At 41.0% G+C, this 20,179-nt stretch overlaps 1 protein-coding gene across 7 annotated transcripts in view; it reads right to left on the minus strand.

Moving 5' to 3' along the window:
• Positions 1 to 20,179, minus strand: part of ANO1 (anoctamin 1) — a 72,430-nt gene that overhangs the window by 43,383 nt on the left and 8,868 nt on the right. Inside the window, exon 1 of one of the 7 annotated variants that reach the window (XM_015863690.2) lies at positions 7,612 to 7,629. The exons of 5 other annotated variants lie outside the window; for them this stretch is intronic. Coding sequence is in view for 1 of the 2 variants with exons in the window: in XM_015863686.1 (XP_015719172.1) it covers positions 1,810 to 1,813 (4 nt within the window). In the remaining variant the exon portion in view is untranslated. Of the gene's footprint in view, positions 1 to 1,809; positions 1,831 to 7,611; positions 7,630 to 20,179 lie in introns of those variants that run through there. One more of the 7 variants, XM_015863686.1, reaches the window with a different exon arrangement.

Raw genomic sequence — 20,179 nt, forward strand, 5'->3', positions numbered from 1 at the left:
CTATTACTAACCAGAAAGTGCTACAGTAAAGTCTTGAAGAAGTGCTTCACATGTTTCAGCACAGCCATATAAAGAGCTGCCGTCACCCCTCCAGTTCCACAGCCTATGGTGTTCAAAACTCCATGGATTTCAAGATAGCAGAAACTCCTGCTATTGTAAACTCAGACCCACCCAACACTTCTATGCATTATTATGGAATTACAGAATCACTTGAGTTTGAAGGGACCCTTAAAGGCCACCTTGGTATAACTCCCTTTGCAAGAGCAGAGACACCTACATTAGATCAGGTGCTCAGAGCTCCATCCAGTGTGACTCCGAATGTCTCCTGTGCCAGTGCCTCATCACCCTTATCGTAAAAAAACCTCTCTCTTTATATCCAGTCTAAATCTCTCCTTTTCAGACTGAAATCATTTCACCTTGTCCTGTCGAAACAGACTCTGCTGTCTGTCCCATTCATTTTTATAGCCCTCCCTCCCCCCCCCCCTTTAGCCATTTTGTCATTTCTTAGTATTTGGTACGAATCTCAGAAAACCCTGCCAAATATACACTACTGTTCCAATTAATTCTGCCCCTGAATCTCCTGTGTGTATCTCATTTTGAATAATACAGGAAACAAGATAACATTACTAAAAAAGTACTTGGAAACATCTGCTTCTTTGTGCAACTTTCAATTGCAGCTGCAAAACATCCTCAGGCAAGCTCCTCTTAACGCTAATTAACAACAAATTTTCTACCACAGAAATCTGGCATGCTATACTGCAACCTGTACACATTTGAACAATGCTTCTTTTGCTAAACTTCAGTGACCAGATGAACAAGAATTGAAAATCAGCTCGAGAAGTAGAAGCACTTTTCCTAATACCTGCCTGGGCCTTGGACAACTACTTTATGAATATCATATTCATAATCCCTTATAATCACCAAATATTAAAATAAATGGAAAAATGCATTATCACAATGTAGCTTTACGGAACCATCTGGCTCTAGATCTAAAACAAGGCTGAGTACATTTAAGTAACTGAACAGCTATTTCACCACTCAACATGAAAGCCACAAAGCAGCTGAAGCAATCTCTTATCTCCTGTTTCTTTCTTTTTTAGGGAGTATACTTAAGAAAGTGGCTAGAACAAAAAGTCATAAAGATATCTGAACTAGCTGTCCCAGTTTTTCTCAATAAGGAAGAAGCAGGACAGTTACAAGACTGCGTGATTCAAGATTTTCTAATGTCCAGAATGTTACCTTTTTGCTTCATATAAGTACTAATTGAACTTGGAAAAAAAATTTGAGGATCATGCAGGATATGTTCCCTGAACTTGAGGTTTTAAAGAACCAGGAGCCAGAGCACTCAAACACTTTTAGACCCCTTAAACTTAAGGCAGTTCTTTCATATGAATTGTGATGGAAAAGTGCTGTGCGTGGTCTCTGAAACTGATAGCAATCCCACTGTGATAGAGAGGAGAGAAAGTCACTCACTCACAAATATTTATTTTTTTAAAAATTAAAATATATATACACACAGATATATGTAAGTTGAATATTTTGTTTATACTATTTTCTGAGGAAATACCAGTGTAGCAAAATATTGGGTACTTTTCTGTTAGAAGGCTTTTGTGTTTTTTAAACTTCAGCAGATAGAGAGAACTTCTAAGTGTGTTTTTACTTAATATATATTGCCCCCTAGCAGCAGAATCCTCCTTCAGCACAGCCTCATCCATTTCATTACTTCCCATATTGCCCAAATTCAAAGGTAGAGGTTAATGCTTGGGTTAGGAAAACAAACAAACAAACAAGCCCTCACAATCAACTCACCCATTACTTACTCCTTTATCTCACACACAATACATCGAAAGGCTCACTGTTCAGATTTGGAGCCTGAAATCTCTGCTTCGTCCTCAGGAGAAATAAGGCAAGGCAAATGTCAAGGAAGCCTCAGGCGTGCCAGCCCAGCAGCACGCCTCATTGCTGACCTATGGGTCATTCCTCCTGACCCACTAAATCCTGCTGTAGGCACGCCAGTGAGGATACCCGCTGCTGGCACGCAGAGAGGGCTTTTTTGGGAGGCTGACACCTGTTTACGAGGCACTGGCTGGAGCCCAACATCCCAATCAGGAACCACTGCACTCTCCAAGGAGCGCTCATACATGTTCTGAACTTTTGTTCTATTTGAAGTCAAGGAGTTGAAAAGTGATTAGGATCCACATCTGGGAGCATGTGATGCAAATCTCCCCTCGCATCTGCTGGCAGCCAGCTGTGGCCTTGGGCTGCATCAATTCAGAGCACAGGAGGCTGCCCCAGTGCCACCAACAGAACAGATAAAGAGCTATTGTAAGGGACTGACAACCTGTTCCCATGAAAGATGACCACTTTCAGCTGTGTTGACATCTTCCCAAGATGTGACTCCCTCTTCCTTTCATCTCCTGTGGCATTCCACCTACTGGGACACCCTGGAACTCGCCCATCTTGGCACTTCTGCCTTTATTTTAGAACTTGGCCACAGCCTGGGTCTGCACAGAGCATTACTTTAATGAAGCGAACAGAGAGGAAGGCATGATCCAATTCATTAATAATAAATATCTAAATCAAAGAGCAATATCAAATGAGGCTCCAAGGACAGCCTTCTCCCCAGAACAGAAATATTTCTAAAGCAGGACCGTCTCCATACAGCTGAAGCTGATAACTTCATTAGCACTTCCAATTATATAGCAGAGCCCATTCAGTTCATCCAGCATTTGGAAACCTGAAAACCAACCCCTGTCACACGGGTGAAGTCAGGATTATTTGAAACATGGGCTCAGGCACATTTCTCAGTACTGGATCAGCTGTGATTCTCCAGAATGGGGCTGCAGCTTTCCCAGAAGGCTGTCACACTTTTAAAGTTATTGATCTATTATTATCAGGAACATGTTAAAAGAAGGCCGGACAACTATGGCATCATTTCTATTTCTGCCCTTCTATTTTCGCTTATAAAGATTAATTGTCGCTGTTTGCAGCATTGCAGCCCCAGGTTTGAACACACCCAGTCTGATACATCCTCTGTGAAATCTGAACACATAAAGCCAATTACCTTAAAAATGTAATGATAGGAAAATGAACCATTGGGGTGAAAAGGCATTTTCAAGGACCAGCAAATATAAATTCTATTGGGAGTCACCAAAGTTATCCTACTAAGATATGCAGGCCTTGGAAAATCCCACATTTTATAAAAACAAAAAACACATGAAGCCTTTTCCCATACACCCACCTATGACAGAGTGCACTTTTTTTTTTCTCCCCAGTTACCAAGAACTATTTCATGGTTTATTAAGTACATCTGTTTTCAGACATGCTTCTAAAATAGGAAAAATCCAGCACACTTACACTTCTACCACAAGACACCGGAAAAATATTTCAGATTTGCTACTGTTGCTATTCCAGGAAAAGCATCATTGAGGCCACGCTCGAGCATAAAGCAGACTGTTCTTTGCAAACCCTAATTAGTCTTACAAATTATTTACATATTTCTGTCATTTGATAGCATTTGAGTGCAAAAGAGACAAAAAGAGCAAAATCCTGCTTCTAGTTAACTTCGACACACATACGGAACAATCTTTACAGCATTTTTGTGTTTCAACCAGTTTTAAGGAGAGCAGAAACACTGGCACGATTCACCACTGGAACTAAAGACTGTACCCCTCTTTCTTACAGAAATTACTGCTGCCTCCCGAAGCACCTGCTGATATTTTCCTTGGACATATTCTGCAACTTCGCATCCCCAAACACGTCATGGGAACAGGAGAATGCATTACATAAGGAAGACCAAATGTCTGCCATGGATTTCAGCAGGTATGCTTTGAAGGGTTATAATGCTAATTATTTTTGTTCATATGCTCCAAGGGAAGGCAATTGCTTCCAGCGACAGAACTAAGATGAAAGGAAAACGTTACTGAAGATACTGTGGGGAGAGTACGGTGTGCATTGCAACAATGTATATCTAAGCTCTCATAGCAACTTCTAAAGATATTTAAATACATTTAAAGTACTGCATGTATTTTCCCTAGCCAGACTATTAAAAATAGCTCTTCATACTAAAAATGGAGGTTCTAAAAGGTCTGCTGCAAAGGTATCATTCATAAACTGCAACCACAGACCAAGGTCATAGCACATAGTCACCCATAAAGTTGTTCTTGATACAAAAGATTTCCAATTTCTAATCTCAAAACATCAACACTTGTGTTTAAATTTCTGTTTATCAATGTCGCAAGGGCATTCTGATAGTATAGATTTAGGCATGAAGCCTCACAGCAGCTGATGATTTCCTGTAGGAAACAAAGCTTCTAAAATACACAGGGCACCTCTGGAGATGCTTTAGTTCCTCAGACCTCATCACATAACTAAATATTCTGTAAGGTTTTGCCTAACCTGATAAGGATGTTTCTGATTACAGTCACCACATGCAGCAGCTGTAGCTCCCCTACACTTGCATTCAAAGATCCAAGGGCTCTTCATCTGAATCAGCCTGGGTGGAGCCAGGTTCTATATGGCAGAGTTCCATGTTATACATGTTATTTGGGTGCGTCAGAACAGGTGGAGCTGATTTGATAGTGAGGTGGCAGTAGGCAATTTTCAGCCAGGACCTAGGGCAGCCTCAGCTCTATGCTATTTGAGATGCCTTTCCACAGGTGATAGAACTAATAAGTGTATGCTGAACAAAGCTTGAAGGTATGCACAGGCCTTAGCAAGCATTAAGATCCTGCGGTTTTAACATGGATGCAGAGAAACATTGCAATCAACTCAATCAATCCACTGCAAAGTTCCACCAGCAAATGAAATAAGCTTTATCTCACATTAGGCAGGTGAACACAAATGAGAGGGGAAAAATGCTATTAACTCCTGCCTGAGAGAATTCCCATGTCTTAATGGATCAAATTTAGGCATTCCGGAGGCACAAGACCTAAGGAGTCACTATTGCAACCAAGCAGGCTCTTGCTTTTAAGGAAGAACTGGGATCTAACTGCCATAAGGAAGCTGATCCTACAGCAAGGTGCCACAAGTCAGCTAGCTTTCCCTGTGCCTGAGGATGCACATGCTACAGATACTCCCACCTAGTACCCCTGATAGTCCTGTCCTGAATTGCAAAATTCTTGGAGTAGAAAACTAATCTGAGCAAAGCCAACTTCCCTATAGTTTTGGCAAGAGCAATAGCAGGGCCAAGACCCTTGTTAAGGCATTTCAAGACCCCCAGATGAAAGGCACACTTGAAGTGTTTGAGCAGAGTCATGCATTACACAGTTTGGCCATCAGCAGCAAAGATGGTAATGACAGCAGCACTGAGTCCAGACCCACCAAATCTCTTCCTTAGTAAGCTTTAGATTATCTTTGCTACCTATTATATCCTCTCATCAAACAAGCAATCAAGACCCTGTCTAAGTGTAAACTGCTGCCCTGTAGGTTTTGTAGAAGACTCATTAAAGACTGTGAGTTACACAAAGGAACACTGAACAATCCACTTTTACTACAGAAGATCAAAGAAGGGGAAATTGCCAGGAAATCTGTTTTGACTATAAAAAGCTAAGAACCAGATCCAAAAAAAGCGTGGAGGATTCTTGAGGGTGCTACAGGTGGTCAGAACAGGGTTCATTCCTAAATTGCTCTTACATGTTTGTGTTGCGAGAACAAAACTGTTCTAATGTACCTGAACAATAGAAGGGCAACTGTAACTCAATGTTCTACCTCAAAAAAAGTGAGATAAATAGAAAAAGAGAGTCGTTTCTGTCTTGTTCATTATTCTTTCAGTAACCATCCATGAAAAGAGACCAAGAGCTGAGACAGCAACCAGCAATAAAGCATTAGTCTTGGTATAACATACTCTAAATACATATACTAGTCCTCCTTCCTTTAGGAAAGAGCTCTGAACAGCATAAACGTTGGACGCATCAGGACTTAAGCTAGAAATGATACAGTTTGAAACAATGCCTCTCTCTTGTAGACAAAGATTCTGCTGATTCCCAAATTTAGCTGTTCAGTTACAGTGCTGCAAGCAAATAGCATGAGTCTCTCCTGGACCATACAATGTAAGGCTCCACCAAAAAAAATGCTTTCATCTTATTTATAGTGCATAGAAAACGTACTGCTCCCCCTTAGAGAGCAAGCTGTCACTAACAAAACTGATGAGCAAAACATGATGAGACATTAGTGAAACATAACCATGAAGTGGACCAAAACCCATGCATCAAACCCACATAACCCACAGTCTGTCTGAAGATACTCTGGGTAAGAAAGGAAATGGGGGATTCCTGGCAAGAGCCAGAATTTGACACAAAGGCAGATACACAGAAAAAGAGAAAACATTATTTGTTATCATATTTCCTGACAAAGACATTGAAAATGATGTAAGCTTGATATCTGGAGAGGGCCAAGATTTCATCCTAGAATTTAAGAGGAATTTATTTTCCTCCATGCATGATTAAGTTCGCAAGCATAAAGCAAAATTTTATTATGTTTTTCTGGTTCACAATTCATTTGCTGTCTTTTTAAATTTTTTTTATTTTTTTTTTATTTTTTATTTTTTTTTTGGGAAAATGAAAACGTTCTATCCATTATCTGGTAAATGTTTATAAGCTCAGTGAGAAAAACTAAACAATGGAATAAAACAGAATTAAAATTTAATACACCACGTCTTCAGGCACTGAAGTATTTAGAACAACAATATTCTCTATGAAAAAAGTTCTTATTTAACCAAAATATTTGGAACAATTATTTATTTGGATACTGTCTTTTAAGGTATTTACTATTCTATAAACTTAAAAGAAATGCATTTTAAGCTGCTAATTGTAAGCTTTATCAATATTAACATATTCTCTATCTTGGTTGATAGTTACAGCCAGTTTACAAAAAGCATTACATGTTCTTCCAGCTAGGTTTAAAGTCTCATGAATATTCTGTTTATTTAAATAAAATTACTCGTGTTTTTTAGAAACTACCTCAAAGGGCTCACTTTTTAATGTAAAATACATTTAAGAGGAAAAAAAATGTTGTTCTGCCTCATCACAGTGATTTTAACAACACTGGAAATGAAAGGAATGGAGGGCAACTATATAAATATAAATGAAATTTATTCAATTCTGATGGTCATCAGATCTTACTGTGATAGCTCTCTAGTAACGTCATCAAACTGCTTGCTTTACTAACCTTTTGAGTTTCTGGAACCTATATAGACATTGCTATTTTCTATTATGACTGGCTAGTATTCTGTGATGTGATTGAGCAACAGTGGTTACAGTGGAACAGGTGCCATAATGCTAGATCAGCTATTGCTCAATGCATCAATTTGGGAGTCATAAGATATTTAAACATTTGAATCAGTTGCAGTGGTTTAAAAAAATTCCAGGCACTCAAGCACAAATTTATTCTTTTCATACTGCCACTCTTCAGGCCAAACTCAAGATGAAGGCACCTTTTCAGTAGCTACTCTGACAGACATACAGTCTTGATTTCAGAATACAGACCCATTTGACCATCACAGCCTGAAGAAACAAGATAACCCTCCAAAGGATGTGTAAGGTGGAATGATACAAAGATGGTAACAAAGATGGTAACAGATATTCAAAAGGTTATTTATGAGGAAAAACTCACCAATATGGATGCCTTCACTGGGAAACGCTGAGGTAATCTCCACCAGGGAGCAACCACCAAAAGAAGCTGTCTTAGTGGTGGTCAGCCCTTAAATGAGGTCTAGAGGAGATGGAGTCAAGCTCCACCCCTTCAGGGAGCACAGCTAAATTACTCTCACCTGTGCTCCCACAGCTGACCCGACACTTGCCTCAGCTGATTAATCAGAGGTTCAGGCTGTGATTATCAGTTTCCCATACAGGATGGAAATTTGTTTCATGCCAATACGGGATCTATAGAGGAGAATTAGCAACAATATGTGGGACAAAATATTGCTACTGATTTCCCTGGCTTTATAGTATGTAAGAGAGCATATGTGACACAAATCACATATTTAACATCGCAGGGTTAAAGAAAGCTAAGCACAGAATCACTAAAGTTGAAAAAAGGCATCTATGATCATCAGGTCCAATTCACCAAGACATCCCCACCCAAGCTGCATCCCTAAGTCAGATCTCCCTGAGTAGTACTGTCCTCTTCAGAGAAGCTCCTCAAGCAGCGATGAGGAAATACAAGAGTTTTATACACCACTAATATTGATCTCAAGGATATTAGTGCCCTAAAACAGTGGATGGTGACTGCACCTTCAGATAACATGTAGTCCCTGAATCTGTTTTCCTGACCAAATTTTAGCAGGAGGCTGCCTTCTATTTAAATGAAATTAAGACTTCTTTCCTATTATCACTCATCTTTAATTGCAGTATTCCAAGAAGTATTTATAACACAGATCAGCAATTTATATCCTTTATTCCTTGCCTTCCTGCAAAGAGGATTCTTGCCTGCAAAGCCCAAGTGACTGGAGACAGAAGCACCACTGCAAGACAACGCCTGACAAGGTGGTTCAGCAAAGTGCTTCAAGAAAACTTCAGAGAATACAGAAAGTCTTTATGATCAATGTCCTGCAATTGTAGAAGCTTAAAATACACCAAAAAATTGTATTTTCACAGAATCACAGAATCACCGAAGTTGGAAAAGACCTACAAGATCATCCAGTCCAGCCATCCACAAGTCACCAATAGTGACTTTGTAGAAAGCTTGGTGCAAGTAAAAACTGAGATATGACTTGACCAGGCCCAAAGCTGAAGAGTGCCAGCTCTCACGTGAGAAGTTATCTACTTAGACTAATGCTGTCACCCCAGAACATGACTTGCCAGCTGAAAGAAAACACGATATCCAGAGTGCAGCAGTTTCTACAGTACCCTATCAGGACCCCCTTGGACAAGAAACTATCAACTGCTTTTTCTGCTATTCTCTTTGCTCACTAATCTGGCCTCAGGGTCTTGGAAGGAACTTGGCCTGTAATCCCTTAAACAAGATATAGGCATTTTAGCCAAATGCCAAAATCAGATAATTACAAAAAATAATAATAGTAAAAAAAATCTTCATCTGAAATGCTGTTTTTCATGGGAAATAATTATTAGCATGTTTGACTAACAGGATCGTATCTTGCTAATCTTGAGGCTTTTTAGTACTTGTATTCTGTTTGACTTCTCTCCTTATGCCAATTTATTTTGGAAATTTATGGTGTAATTCCCAGTACTTTGGATGGCATATCACATACCCACTTCAATAAACACTCTGGAGTACTGCTTAAATATGGAAATGCAGCAGCACAACCAAAGTGGAGATGTGTCTCAGGAAAAGAGGGAGGGAAAGGAGATGATCTGCACATAACCACGTGTATGCAATTAATTCAGCCCCTCCAAATGGTTGTAAAATTTACAAATTGCAAAACATTGATTCAATTCAGAAAATAAAAATTTGTACATAGCAATGACCTTTAGAACTCTGTTCTTCTGAACAGAGCCCTGTTGCTTCATCAGGAACTGAATGTAACCAAAATAGGCATGCTGGTAGCCTTCTATTAGTCACAGCCCTCACGGGTGCAAAACTTACTGTCAGTTTGTGCAGGGATGCCAAGTTTCTGCTACTTAGAATGCCTCAATGTCCCCACCATTGGCCTGATGCTCAAAAGCAAGGGTCTCTGGGTTGACTGCTCTTGGGCTGGAGTCTCTCTATTTTTGCTTGTAGAGGAATACACATAGTTTTTACCATTTACTGACACTTCTGCCTTCTCCTTACTTCATAGGTGTCTGTAAAGGTTCCAATGACACTGAAGTTCTCAAGCTTTTCAGAATGCATGAGATGTAGCCAAATACAATGTGATAATCCCTGCATCGTCAAGCAGTTCTTCTGTTTTCTAAATCTGATCTCTTGCCTAAACTTCTGTAAGAAATACCTCCTCTAACAAATAGAAATAACTGTCCACAGGGAGGACATATGACTCCCTCTACTGAAACAGGTAAGGATCTTTAGCTCAGAGTCTTCTGAGTCTTTATATTACTGCCTTATGACAGTCCCCTCCAAAAAACAGTTCTGATTTTTCTTGTTTGGTCTCTAGAAAATCTCACCCACTAAATTAGCTCTTCTCTTGCATGGCAGTTAGGGGACAACACTCTGAACATATGGTCTCTGGAAAACAAGCAGAGATTGGTTTTACTGAAACTACAATTCCAGGTTGCTGGAGACTCTTCACAGTGATGTGAGAAGCTGCCAACACAATGCAGCTGTGAACATCTGGTAGCAGCATGGGTGTTCTCCAAGTAGAACAGCATATATTTAAACTGTGCCTATCCAACCCATGACTAACACCTTATGAATAAAAAACTACACTGACTGGCCATTCTGTGCAGAAAAGCAACAGGACTTCTTAATTTCAGGGAACATCCACAAAAATATCTTTCCTATGATTGTAACGCCTTTGCAAGTCCATCAAGGCTCTAAGAAAACTGGCATGTGTTTTCTGCTCGAACACCGGCTGTTACTAATTTTCTCACATAGTAGCACTGTCTAGCACTGCAGACATGATAGGGCTCCTTCCTTCTATGTCAGTAGATCACAGCACAATTATCCATCTCTGAGGCACATCTCAGAAAAAGGCAAATTTTAGATTACACCAATCAAAGTATTTCTGGTAAAAATCAAAGAGCAGCAGCAGTGATCCTCTGGGATACAGCTCGCATTTTTCATCATCCCTTTTTCAGAAACATGAACTCAAATCTAAGCAGAAGCAAAATGACTGGGAGGAGCAGTGGTAGACAGAGAAGCTTGTCTTTCCTGAAGATGAAGAAAGAAATTTGATGTTTTAAGCTGAAAAGCTATCTGGATAGATTCCCTTCATTACCTCCTTTCCTCTTAGTTGGGTGGTTAAACAGCTAAAGAGCAATGAAGAACAAATAAAGAGCACATATAATCACCTTAATGTTTAAAACATGCATAGATGGTCCAGAGATGACGCTCTGGATTAGAAGAATGCCTGATGCCTGAGGTTCAAGTCAGCAATGGAGGAGGAAGAAAAAAAAAAAAAAAAGAAAATGAAAAAGGAAAAAAAACCCAAACGAAAAGAAAATACAAACTATTTTTATAGTGGTACTTGAGAAATTTATGAATGGGGTTCTGTGATGTAGTCGCCCAAAATAGCAAAGATTTGGACATGATGACCCTGGAGTTCCTGAAAGCAGCTGGCACACAGGCCATACATGCACAGAAGGTTTCCCACTGCTTCTGTGCCCCTCCTACAACGCGGACTTTTCCCTCCAAGTTCCAAATAAATATCAGCATTAATATAAGGAACTGCAGAACAGGGCAAGGATAATGAATGTTCCCCTACGTACAGCAGTTCAATCTAGAAAATGTAATGCAAGTTTGCAAACTCAGTGGGAAATGCCACTCTTAGACTACTTTCTTCTAAGATGTATCTTATTGGGTTTCTTATCATTTTTTCCACTCCTCTCAGCTTTGCAAGATCCACACTTTTCTTGCAGAAAGATGACCCAGACTGGATATGGTACACCAGCTGATGCTTTTCCACCCCTGAGAAGAATTATATCACCATCTCTTGCTTACACCACTCAGTTTTTTCCACCACAACATATGATGTTGTGGATTTATGTTTAGTTTGTGACTCCCAGATCCTTTTCTGAGGAACTGCTCTTTATTCAGCTAATTATTCTGACCCAGATGGAACAGTCTGCGCTTGTCTGGTTCTCAGCCCAAGCTATGGGAACACATCCTTTTCCAGGAAGATAGGCAACAAGTCTATGATTTAAATATGTAGGATTTAAAGCTACTAGTACCAGATCCAAAACTCCATAGTCACATAACACAGAATGAAGAACTGTGAAATACAGTCACCATATCGCTCGAGGTTTTTCAAAACAAAGCTTTGTGGCAATATGATATTGGCAGGCTTTAGTTCAAATCTGTTACCAACAGGCCTGCCACAGTTAGCCTAACGTTGGCATAAAAGAACAGAGCTACCGCTACTTCTTGCTTGGGTGCTTTGCTGAATTTGAGAGCTGCACACACTCAAAGAAAACCACACCAGTACTTTGCATGATCTGATAGCACATAAATCCAAAATCTAAAGTCATGGAAGAAGGGCAAAAGTTCTTTTTCGACATAGCTTTGTAGATACTGGATGAGATTCTTTTCTGTAAACATGACAGTACATCTGATGCAAGATAAGAAAGAGAACTTACAGTGACACATACGCTAATTACACTGAAAAACAATCACCACTCCAGAACAGATAATACTGACAAATGAATACTGAAGGAAATTTCGATGTACTTCTTAGATAACCGTAGTACTTTAAAACTGGATTCTGTTCAAACATTTGAAACATCTCAGTCTGAGATCTACAGATCAGATTGAGAATGTGTTGATGCGCAACCAGATTTTAAAATAAATACATGGTGGAGCAGAACGCAAACACAGATTATTGGAGTTTTATTTTTGTTGCTAAAAAAAAAAAGCCTTTCTTCAGTTAGAACTCCCCCCATTCAAACAACCTTTAAAAGACTTCCACTTCATGTAAGCTAAATCCAGAATTTGCAGTAGCTGTGCTTACAGGCAGAGCCTGAAGCCTGGATTTGCTGAGATGTGTGTTGACTCGGTGCAATGTGAGTCGTGGGTGCAGGCTGGGTGAGACTGCTGGCTCCTGCTCTAACCACTTGGCCACAGGGCCTTCTTTACACAGAAGCTGAAAATAAGTAAGTAAAATTAAGGACACAGGACACCAGCCATGGAGGAAAACACAAACCTAAGCATGTTTAAGCAGGCAATTTGTCTTGCTGATGCTATGTGAAGATCTTCTTAAGTTGGAAAGGAGTGATTCATTACTGAATAATTTGTAGGATCAAGCTCAAGTGTTCCTGAAAGAATCTGTATTCCATTAATGACAAGGATGAGGTACAACACCACAAAGCAAAAGGACAGAAATGTGGAATACAATTTCTTATACTCCTAACCAGCACTAAGTTATTCCAGTCCCTCAGTCTACACAATACAGAATGCTAATGTGCTATATTCCTTTTTTACTCTGCATCCAAACCACCAGAAGCAGAATTTCTCACTACTGTGCAACAGACATTCACGTGACTTTTGAGAGCCTCTGGTTTCACAAAAAAGCATACGATCATTTTCAGTATACCATGAAAAAATCTGAAAATGGATTAAACACACAATAAATCTTTTTGCCCCACGTTTCACCTTGCCACATTGCCCCACTGTCACCTTCAAAATTCATAGGAAAGACCCAGTTGGGGGCATGGGGAGCACAGATGGATCACGAGCTCTACAAAGAACTAATGAAAAGACACAAAGCAAAATTTTACAACACCCATGTATGTATAGGCTATGAAACAGTAGGTGCCCTCAGGATTACTCCATGTGACCAAGCTGTGTCAGCTCCTATGGTAAACGACAAATTTTGTTTTTACAGTAAATTGTAAATGAAACTTACCATTAAATATAAATGCTTTGGAGCTGTTAGAAGATGCCATCTTGCTTGCCCATCCCAGAGAGACGATTCAATCACACTGCTGGGCAGAGACCAAAGTTGCATCTAATTTCTCCAGGGACAAGCCCTGGATGTGAGCAGACCCATGTTTTTGCACAGCACCACTCACGTGCCCTGCATTACACACATGCCCCACAAACTGCAGCTTGTAAAAGGGAAGCAAATTAACCAGCGGCTCTTTTTAACACAGCCAACCTTAAGGACATCTGAACCGAGGGCACAGATTGGGGCATCAAAGGGGAGACAGGGTGCTCTCAGTTGCAAGCACGCATGGGCTTTCTGCCACCAAAATGTCCCCACTCCATTCCATCATGTTATTCTCAAAGCAGCTGCTGCCCACTGGTGCTGCCCAAGTGTTTTATTACATTGGGTGAACATAGTGAGCCTGCTGCTGCCTCTGCCTTGCACAGAGAAGGGATGTGTTTGTGTCAACCAGCCATTGGCACCAGCACTGGAAACATGTTGCACGGCAAGGCCCGGCCTCTGGGCCCAGGCAGCGTGATGGTGGCCATCAACTGCAGCACAACTCTCAGCCCACCCCTTCCCCAGCACAGGGGCACCTCCTCACTGCTGGGGCCTGTGCTCTGACCCCAGGTAGACCTTGGCGCCCATTCCCTGATCCCTGGGAGTCCTTAGGGCCCTTCTGCAAGCACAGCATCTCTGCGCACCCTAAACAAGCAGCATGTGAAATCTGAACATGTATCACTGCAAATGTTGGCTTAACATGCCCTTGCCTTAAGAGGCGAAGGAATCAGCTCCTTTTCCTTTTCAGGGTGTAACAGCAGCTGGTACCAAGGAAAACAGAGGTGGAAATACTTCTGTAAAGCCCTTTCCAAAACATCTGCATCCACATCCTGGATGACAGAACAAGTTCACACGCTGTATGTTGCAGGGAGCAGATGAGGGATTTCTCCTTACAGGGCAGACATTTTCCAGTGAAGGGGCAGCTGGTGTTTCCTCCAATTACCTGCATGCTTTCACTCAGCTCCAGTAAGTGGAAGACACTAATAGGAGAACTTACAAATCCTGTTTATAAGAGTTTATAACTCTTCTGGCCCAAATCTGTTATCTGAATGCAAAAAATCAAGTAAAACAGCACGCATCTTCTCCTTCTCCCTAATAGAGGTCCTGGATCCCCCACTGCAGGCACCCAGGCAGCAAGCCCTACTCACACAGAAATTTAAAAAACAAAAAAAAATACATCAGAGCGCCTCCTAAGCTACAATTATAGCTTTAATTACATTCCACTTGCATTATAATTTTTCTTTCAGTTGCTCTCTTTGGCCTGTTCTCAGTGACAGCTTCTTGCAGTCATTTCCAAACTGTAACACATGCTTTAGTGACTATCAGTTTCACTTGCTCTTTACTTGACTTTTTCTTCAGCAGTAAAATAGGAGTGAACAGTCTACAAGTTTCTCCCTCATAAAGCACTGTACAGCAAGTTTAAATGACAACCTTCTCTTCACCACTTTTAAAAAAGCTCAGTGCAGCAGTGGGGTTTCATGTAGCATGGTTCTCCCCCTGGATGGGATAACTAGGTTGTGGAAGGCCATAAGAGAAGACGCTGCAGAGAGCTGTGAAACAGGATGGAAGAGTGGAAGTGAAACATTAGCAGTGTCAGACATCTGTCTTCCATTTTGGTGAGGTTGTAGAGCACTGAAAGGTTCCAAGGTTGAATCTTGCCCAAGCTAGAAGACTGCTCTGCAATGGTCTTTTCTGGGTCACTTGAACTCTCTCCATTAACAAATGAGCTATCTGCAACTGCCAGTTACACACTCATCTGTTTACTTTTGCTTGCAGCTGGCAAGAAATAACAGGGCAGTCATTTAAAACTGTAAGAATATTACCTAAGTTAGTGCTGAAAGCAACAAAGTCATCAATTCCAATGACAGGCAAAGTAAATGGTCAATCAAGTGTTTCAGCAAGAGAATTGTAGAATAGCTTTTGGGTTGGAAGGGACTCAAAAGATCATTTAGTTCCTACTAGAATGGTGAATGCAGAGTAAAACCTCTGAGCCACAAGAGGGTCCTAGAGGGTCCAACCATGCTGCCCTGAAGAGCTCACTGCTCAAATCACATTCAGTGGAAACCTGCAGGCCCAGAAACACTACATTTACATCCCTTATGGCCTGAATTCGTTTGGGGAGATGCAGCCTGAAGGAACACTTCAGTTTTCCACAGTGGATATCTGTGCCCTTCAAATTCAGTGAGTAATTATTGTAATGAGCATCTATCTGCCATGTCATGGAGGCACAACACATCTATCTACTTAAGATGGGAACCTAGAAGAGACAGAGCAACAGGCTAATCCATCTTCCAAGGTGCAGCCTCTCTGGATAGCACTTATATACCTGTGTTGGTCTCAGGAGGACTCCGGTTCTTTCTGCTCCGAAGCTCTAGTTCCAAGTGGGAAGTTGCCCTCCCTCCCTTCCTCTGCTCACCCTACTCCCCTCCCCTGCATACTCCAAGCATGGAAAGTAACAGAGCCAGAGTACCCTCAGCCTCTCAAGTCATGGGCACAAGCAGGCAGCAAGGCATCAGCTGCACTAGTGCTCAGCTTAAATCTCCTCTTCAAAAGCACCCTTCAGAAAATCAACATTTTAGGCACCAGGTCCATCATAGCACAAACATGTGATTTAGGAGCTTGGTCCAGCCATAAGCCTGGGGCTGGCAGGCACAGCAGTGCAGCAGCTGGCCCCTACCTCCCCATAATCAACTGTTCATCTGACCAAAGAAAGAAAAAGAAATGAAAAAAAAGAGAAAAATCTGGATTCCTGTAAGTGGACATCAGGGGAAACTCAGGAATAACATCCTTTTCCAGGGGACACTTTGCAGAGTGGCGCTTGTGTTGTTGTGTATGTGTGTGTTATTTTTTCAATGAAAAAGGGTAAGTAACCAGAGAGGAAAAAAAGAAAAATGAAAAAAAAGAAAGAGAACAGACACAAAATTAAACAATCTACCTTAAAATAAACTCTGCAGCATTATCTGTCTCTTGTCAAAAGTTATTAGTGAATAAAAGTGACAGACTGCCTCCTAAGATACATCCCATGTCCAAGCGACATACCTAAAGCTTGTCAGAGACTTCCCTCTGTTGATGTGTCTGCTTATCCTTAGTGCCCACGCTTTTCATTGTAGTGCATTCTTGTACAGTGGAAGCACTTGATTTATTTGCTGAAGGGAAGAGAACACTTTTTTTTCCCACCTAATTTTACTCTTCTGATCCTACAGGTCTTTGTTCCTCATAAAACAGAAAAGTTCTCGACTAAAACCAGACTCCACGTAATTATTTTTCCTTAAAAATGGAGTCAATAAAACTAGCAGATGCAAACAAAAATGGAAACGATCTATCAAATCTAGCAAACAGGTCTTTCTTCACTGCACATTCTTCACATTAAAACATTACTAGTGGTCAGTATTAAAACCAGACAAATTGCACGGTGCTTTGGGGAATAAGGGGATAAAACAACTCTTGTAGACAAGTTACAGGAACAGATGAACAAGATGTTGCCCCAGTCCAGACAGCAGTTATCTGCTGGGAGCTTGGCGTCTGCTCTCCATCCCTCACTGAATGTTGCAAGCAGGGTCTCTGTCTAACATTCCTAGTGAAAACTGAAAACACAAACCTGACCAATTCTGGGGGTTGTTTGAAAACCGGACTCCAGCCACAGCTTTGATGTGGTTGTGGACTGGGTGCATTCCCATGAAGTTTTAGTTCTTGTTGAAGCTGCAGAAGGGCAGAGCAAGGACACTCGGCACACTCAGGAGAAGAGTTCTACCACGAGGGCAGTGTGGAAAAGGTTTGCTATGTGGTCACATGCACTGTACAACCAGAAACATTCAGAGATGAAAAGAATAGTTGAAGTGTTGTAGTTCCTGTTAGAATAAACTTTAAATGAAAATTAAAACAAGCTAATAAAGTGGACTGCAGCTATTGGACAGATGGGACCAAACCAAACTGCCTGGTTTTCATCCACACAAACAGAAGAGGAACATGCAAAGTCACCGTGATCCTATCTTCATTTCTTCACAAGCAGCCATCCCACCACCAGACCCTGCCTCCCTGTGCTGCATCAGTGAATCACAGAAGGACATGCTTTCACAGCGTTAATGACAGGAGATAGTTCCCACAAGGCCTAAAATCCAACTGGTTGAGGGAAAGATATTAGCAGTTAAACCTTAACCTTCATTTAGACAATAAAACACAACTTTTTCTTTTGTTTCTTCATCTATTTGTTGTTGGGAAGCTACAGAAACTACGCCTTCTTCATACTGGCAACACCTACTTTTATTTGTGTTTAACTTAATGCGACTTCTCTGCTGCCAGATAACAGCCACACACCTCCCAATCTCTGTGACCAACCCACAGGACACTCTGCCATCTTCAGCTGCTCCACAGAGCACCCAAATATCAGCAGAATGCTTCTTCATCATCCAGCTGCACAGCCTGTCTTCAAATTGCAAAGGAAGATCCCCGGCATCCCGCCAAGGCAGAAAGAAGAAGGCTCATGGCTGATCCCTAATGAGCCCCACAGTCAGACTGGAGTTCAGCTTTTAACATGGTTTAGATTAAAATCCTATCTGCCTCCATGTCTTTGATGAAATTTTTGCGTTCTGCATCAAGACCAAAACCGGCAAACTAAAACAAAGAACTTGACACGTACAGCCTCCAATATGCAAACAACTGATTGTTTCCATAGAAAATTAGAGAACAGAGAAACTGAAGTAACTCTAAAAAAATGAATCCCTAATTTTGTAATAAAGGCCACATGGTCTGCTTTGCTGAGCACAGAACTGGAAAGGCATAACCGCTTGGCTTTAACCAAGTATCATTGCTGATGCCATCCATGGCTGTGAACCATTTTCCTCCACCTCAGGTCATGTTCCTGGGAACTCCAGGACTCACCTTACTTAACATAACATACAGGGAATTAATTACTGAACACTTGTTCAGTCTGAAAACTGGGTGGGCCTGCTTCAAAACAGGAACTCATGAGAAACACAAAACAAAACCGATACTGTTGTCTGAACTTAAGATACTGAACTTCAACCTCTTATTTGTAACTGTTTTTGTTTGGGTTACACAGACTTATCTTGTACTTCAAATTTGGAAAAAACTCCATAAAGCAGATGCCTAATGGAAATGGCACATGAAAGTTAGATATTACAAACATCTTTTGTGAGATTTAAATCACCACTACACTGGACTCTGAATTCTAACCTAATTTGGTAACACGCCAATATTCTGGACACCATCTTACAAACAGCATGATCCCAAACACAACTTGGTCTTCAGAGCAACCACAATAAGCAAAAGGTCTCTGAACAGTAACCTGGGGATTGAAAGTTCACACAAGGAAGAGTGCTTGCAAAGGCTTTGGATGCAAGCTGAAATCCCATTTAGTTACAAGTATTTTATTGTGGAAAAGGACATGGAAACACAAAATAAGTTAAAATGATAAAGAGACCTGAATAGAAAATCTGTGGTTAAAAATGGAACAGATGCAGTAAGCAGATAGTTCTGTACATCCACATCTGTTCCAGTTCAAAGTAGTTCATGTGAACCAGGGGAAGAAACTATTTTTTCCTTTAGCTTCACAGCTCTGGACCTATCTGCTTCAGGCTAGGGCAGGGATTAGGAAGAAGGAGAAACTATCATTGGTGCACTGGCTCCTCATCAAGAGTTTCAACAAGATGGAGGAGTCCCTGCACATCTCCCCTTGCCTTTCCCTTCTCCCCCCATTTAAAACACTTTCCAAAAAGAGCAAAAGCATTTGCAAATACTTATGGCAATTAAAGCTGTTTGTTTTTGCTACTCACAGATAGTTTCTGTTTCACAACTATCCCTTCTGGGGCCACTTTGATGATAACGTGGGAAAAGCAGACAGAATAGCCAAACAGGGAAATAAATATATAAAAATAGCGAGACTGCTCCAGAACTCATTCAGGTTCCAAAGGAGCTCAAATTTCCTGCCCATGGATGTCTGAAACACTTTCCCTCCACGCCCAAGTTTGGTCTCCGTTTCTATGATGTCCTCTTTTCTCCCCTTTTGGAATCTTAAAAATAAAATAGCAAGAAAGAAAAGTAAGAAAGATCTGGGGAAAGGATGTGGTGCAAAGAGACATGATGTCTAACTTGGCACAAGCTGAAGTTAGCTGCCCATTTTCTATTGACAATGACACCAAACCCAAGAGGAGGGACCCTCCCCTGCAATAATCTGGTTATGAGAAATCAATATTTTCCTATCTCAATGACAAAATGACAGCCTTTGTGCACACTTCACGCAGTGCCTGAGATTTAAATGTCTTAACAATAAAATAAAATAAAATAATTGTTCACACAGAGGTTGAAATACATTCACTAAGCTCCCTGAATTTGTTTTCCACTTGCAAAAATGTAAAAGCTTCCCGCAACTGAGTCTCTGTAGGAAATTCCTGCAGCTGACAGACTGCATGCACACGCCAGTCAATACAAAGTAATTGCTGGACTGGAATCAATTGCAGGCTCCCAGGAACTGCTTCAACTGGATTTTACTTGAGAGATTTAGTGCTGTAACTAGCAAGATGCTGAGCTCCTCAAATACCACTAGATGTGTGCATCCTTGCCAAAATGAAGACAAATGGTAAAGCTCATACTAAGACCTAGAGCCGAGCTTATCAGAAGCCACCCATT

This window comes from Coturnix japonica, chromosome 5 (genome assembly GCF_001577835.2).
Source record: "Coturnix japonica isolate 7356 chromosome 5, Coturnix japonica 2.1, whole genome shotgun sequence".
NCBI lineage: Eukaryota > Metazoa > Chordata > Aves > Galliformes > Phasianidae > Coturnix > Coturnix japonica.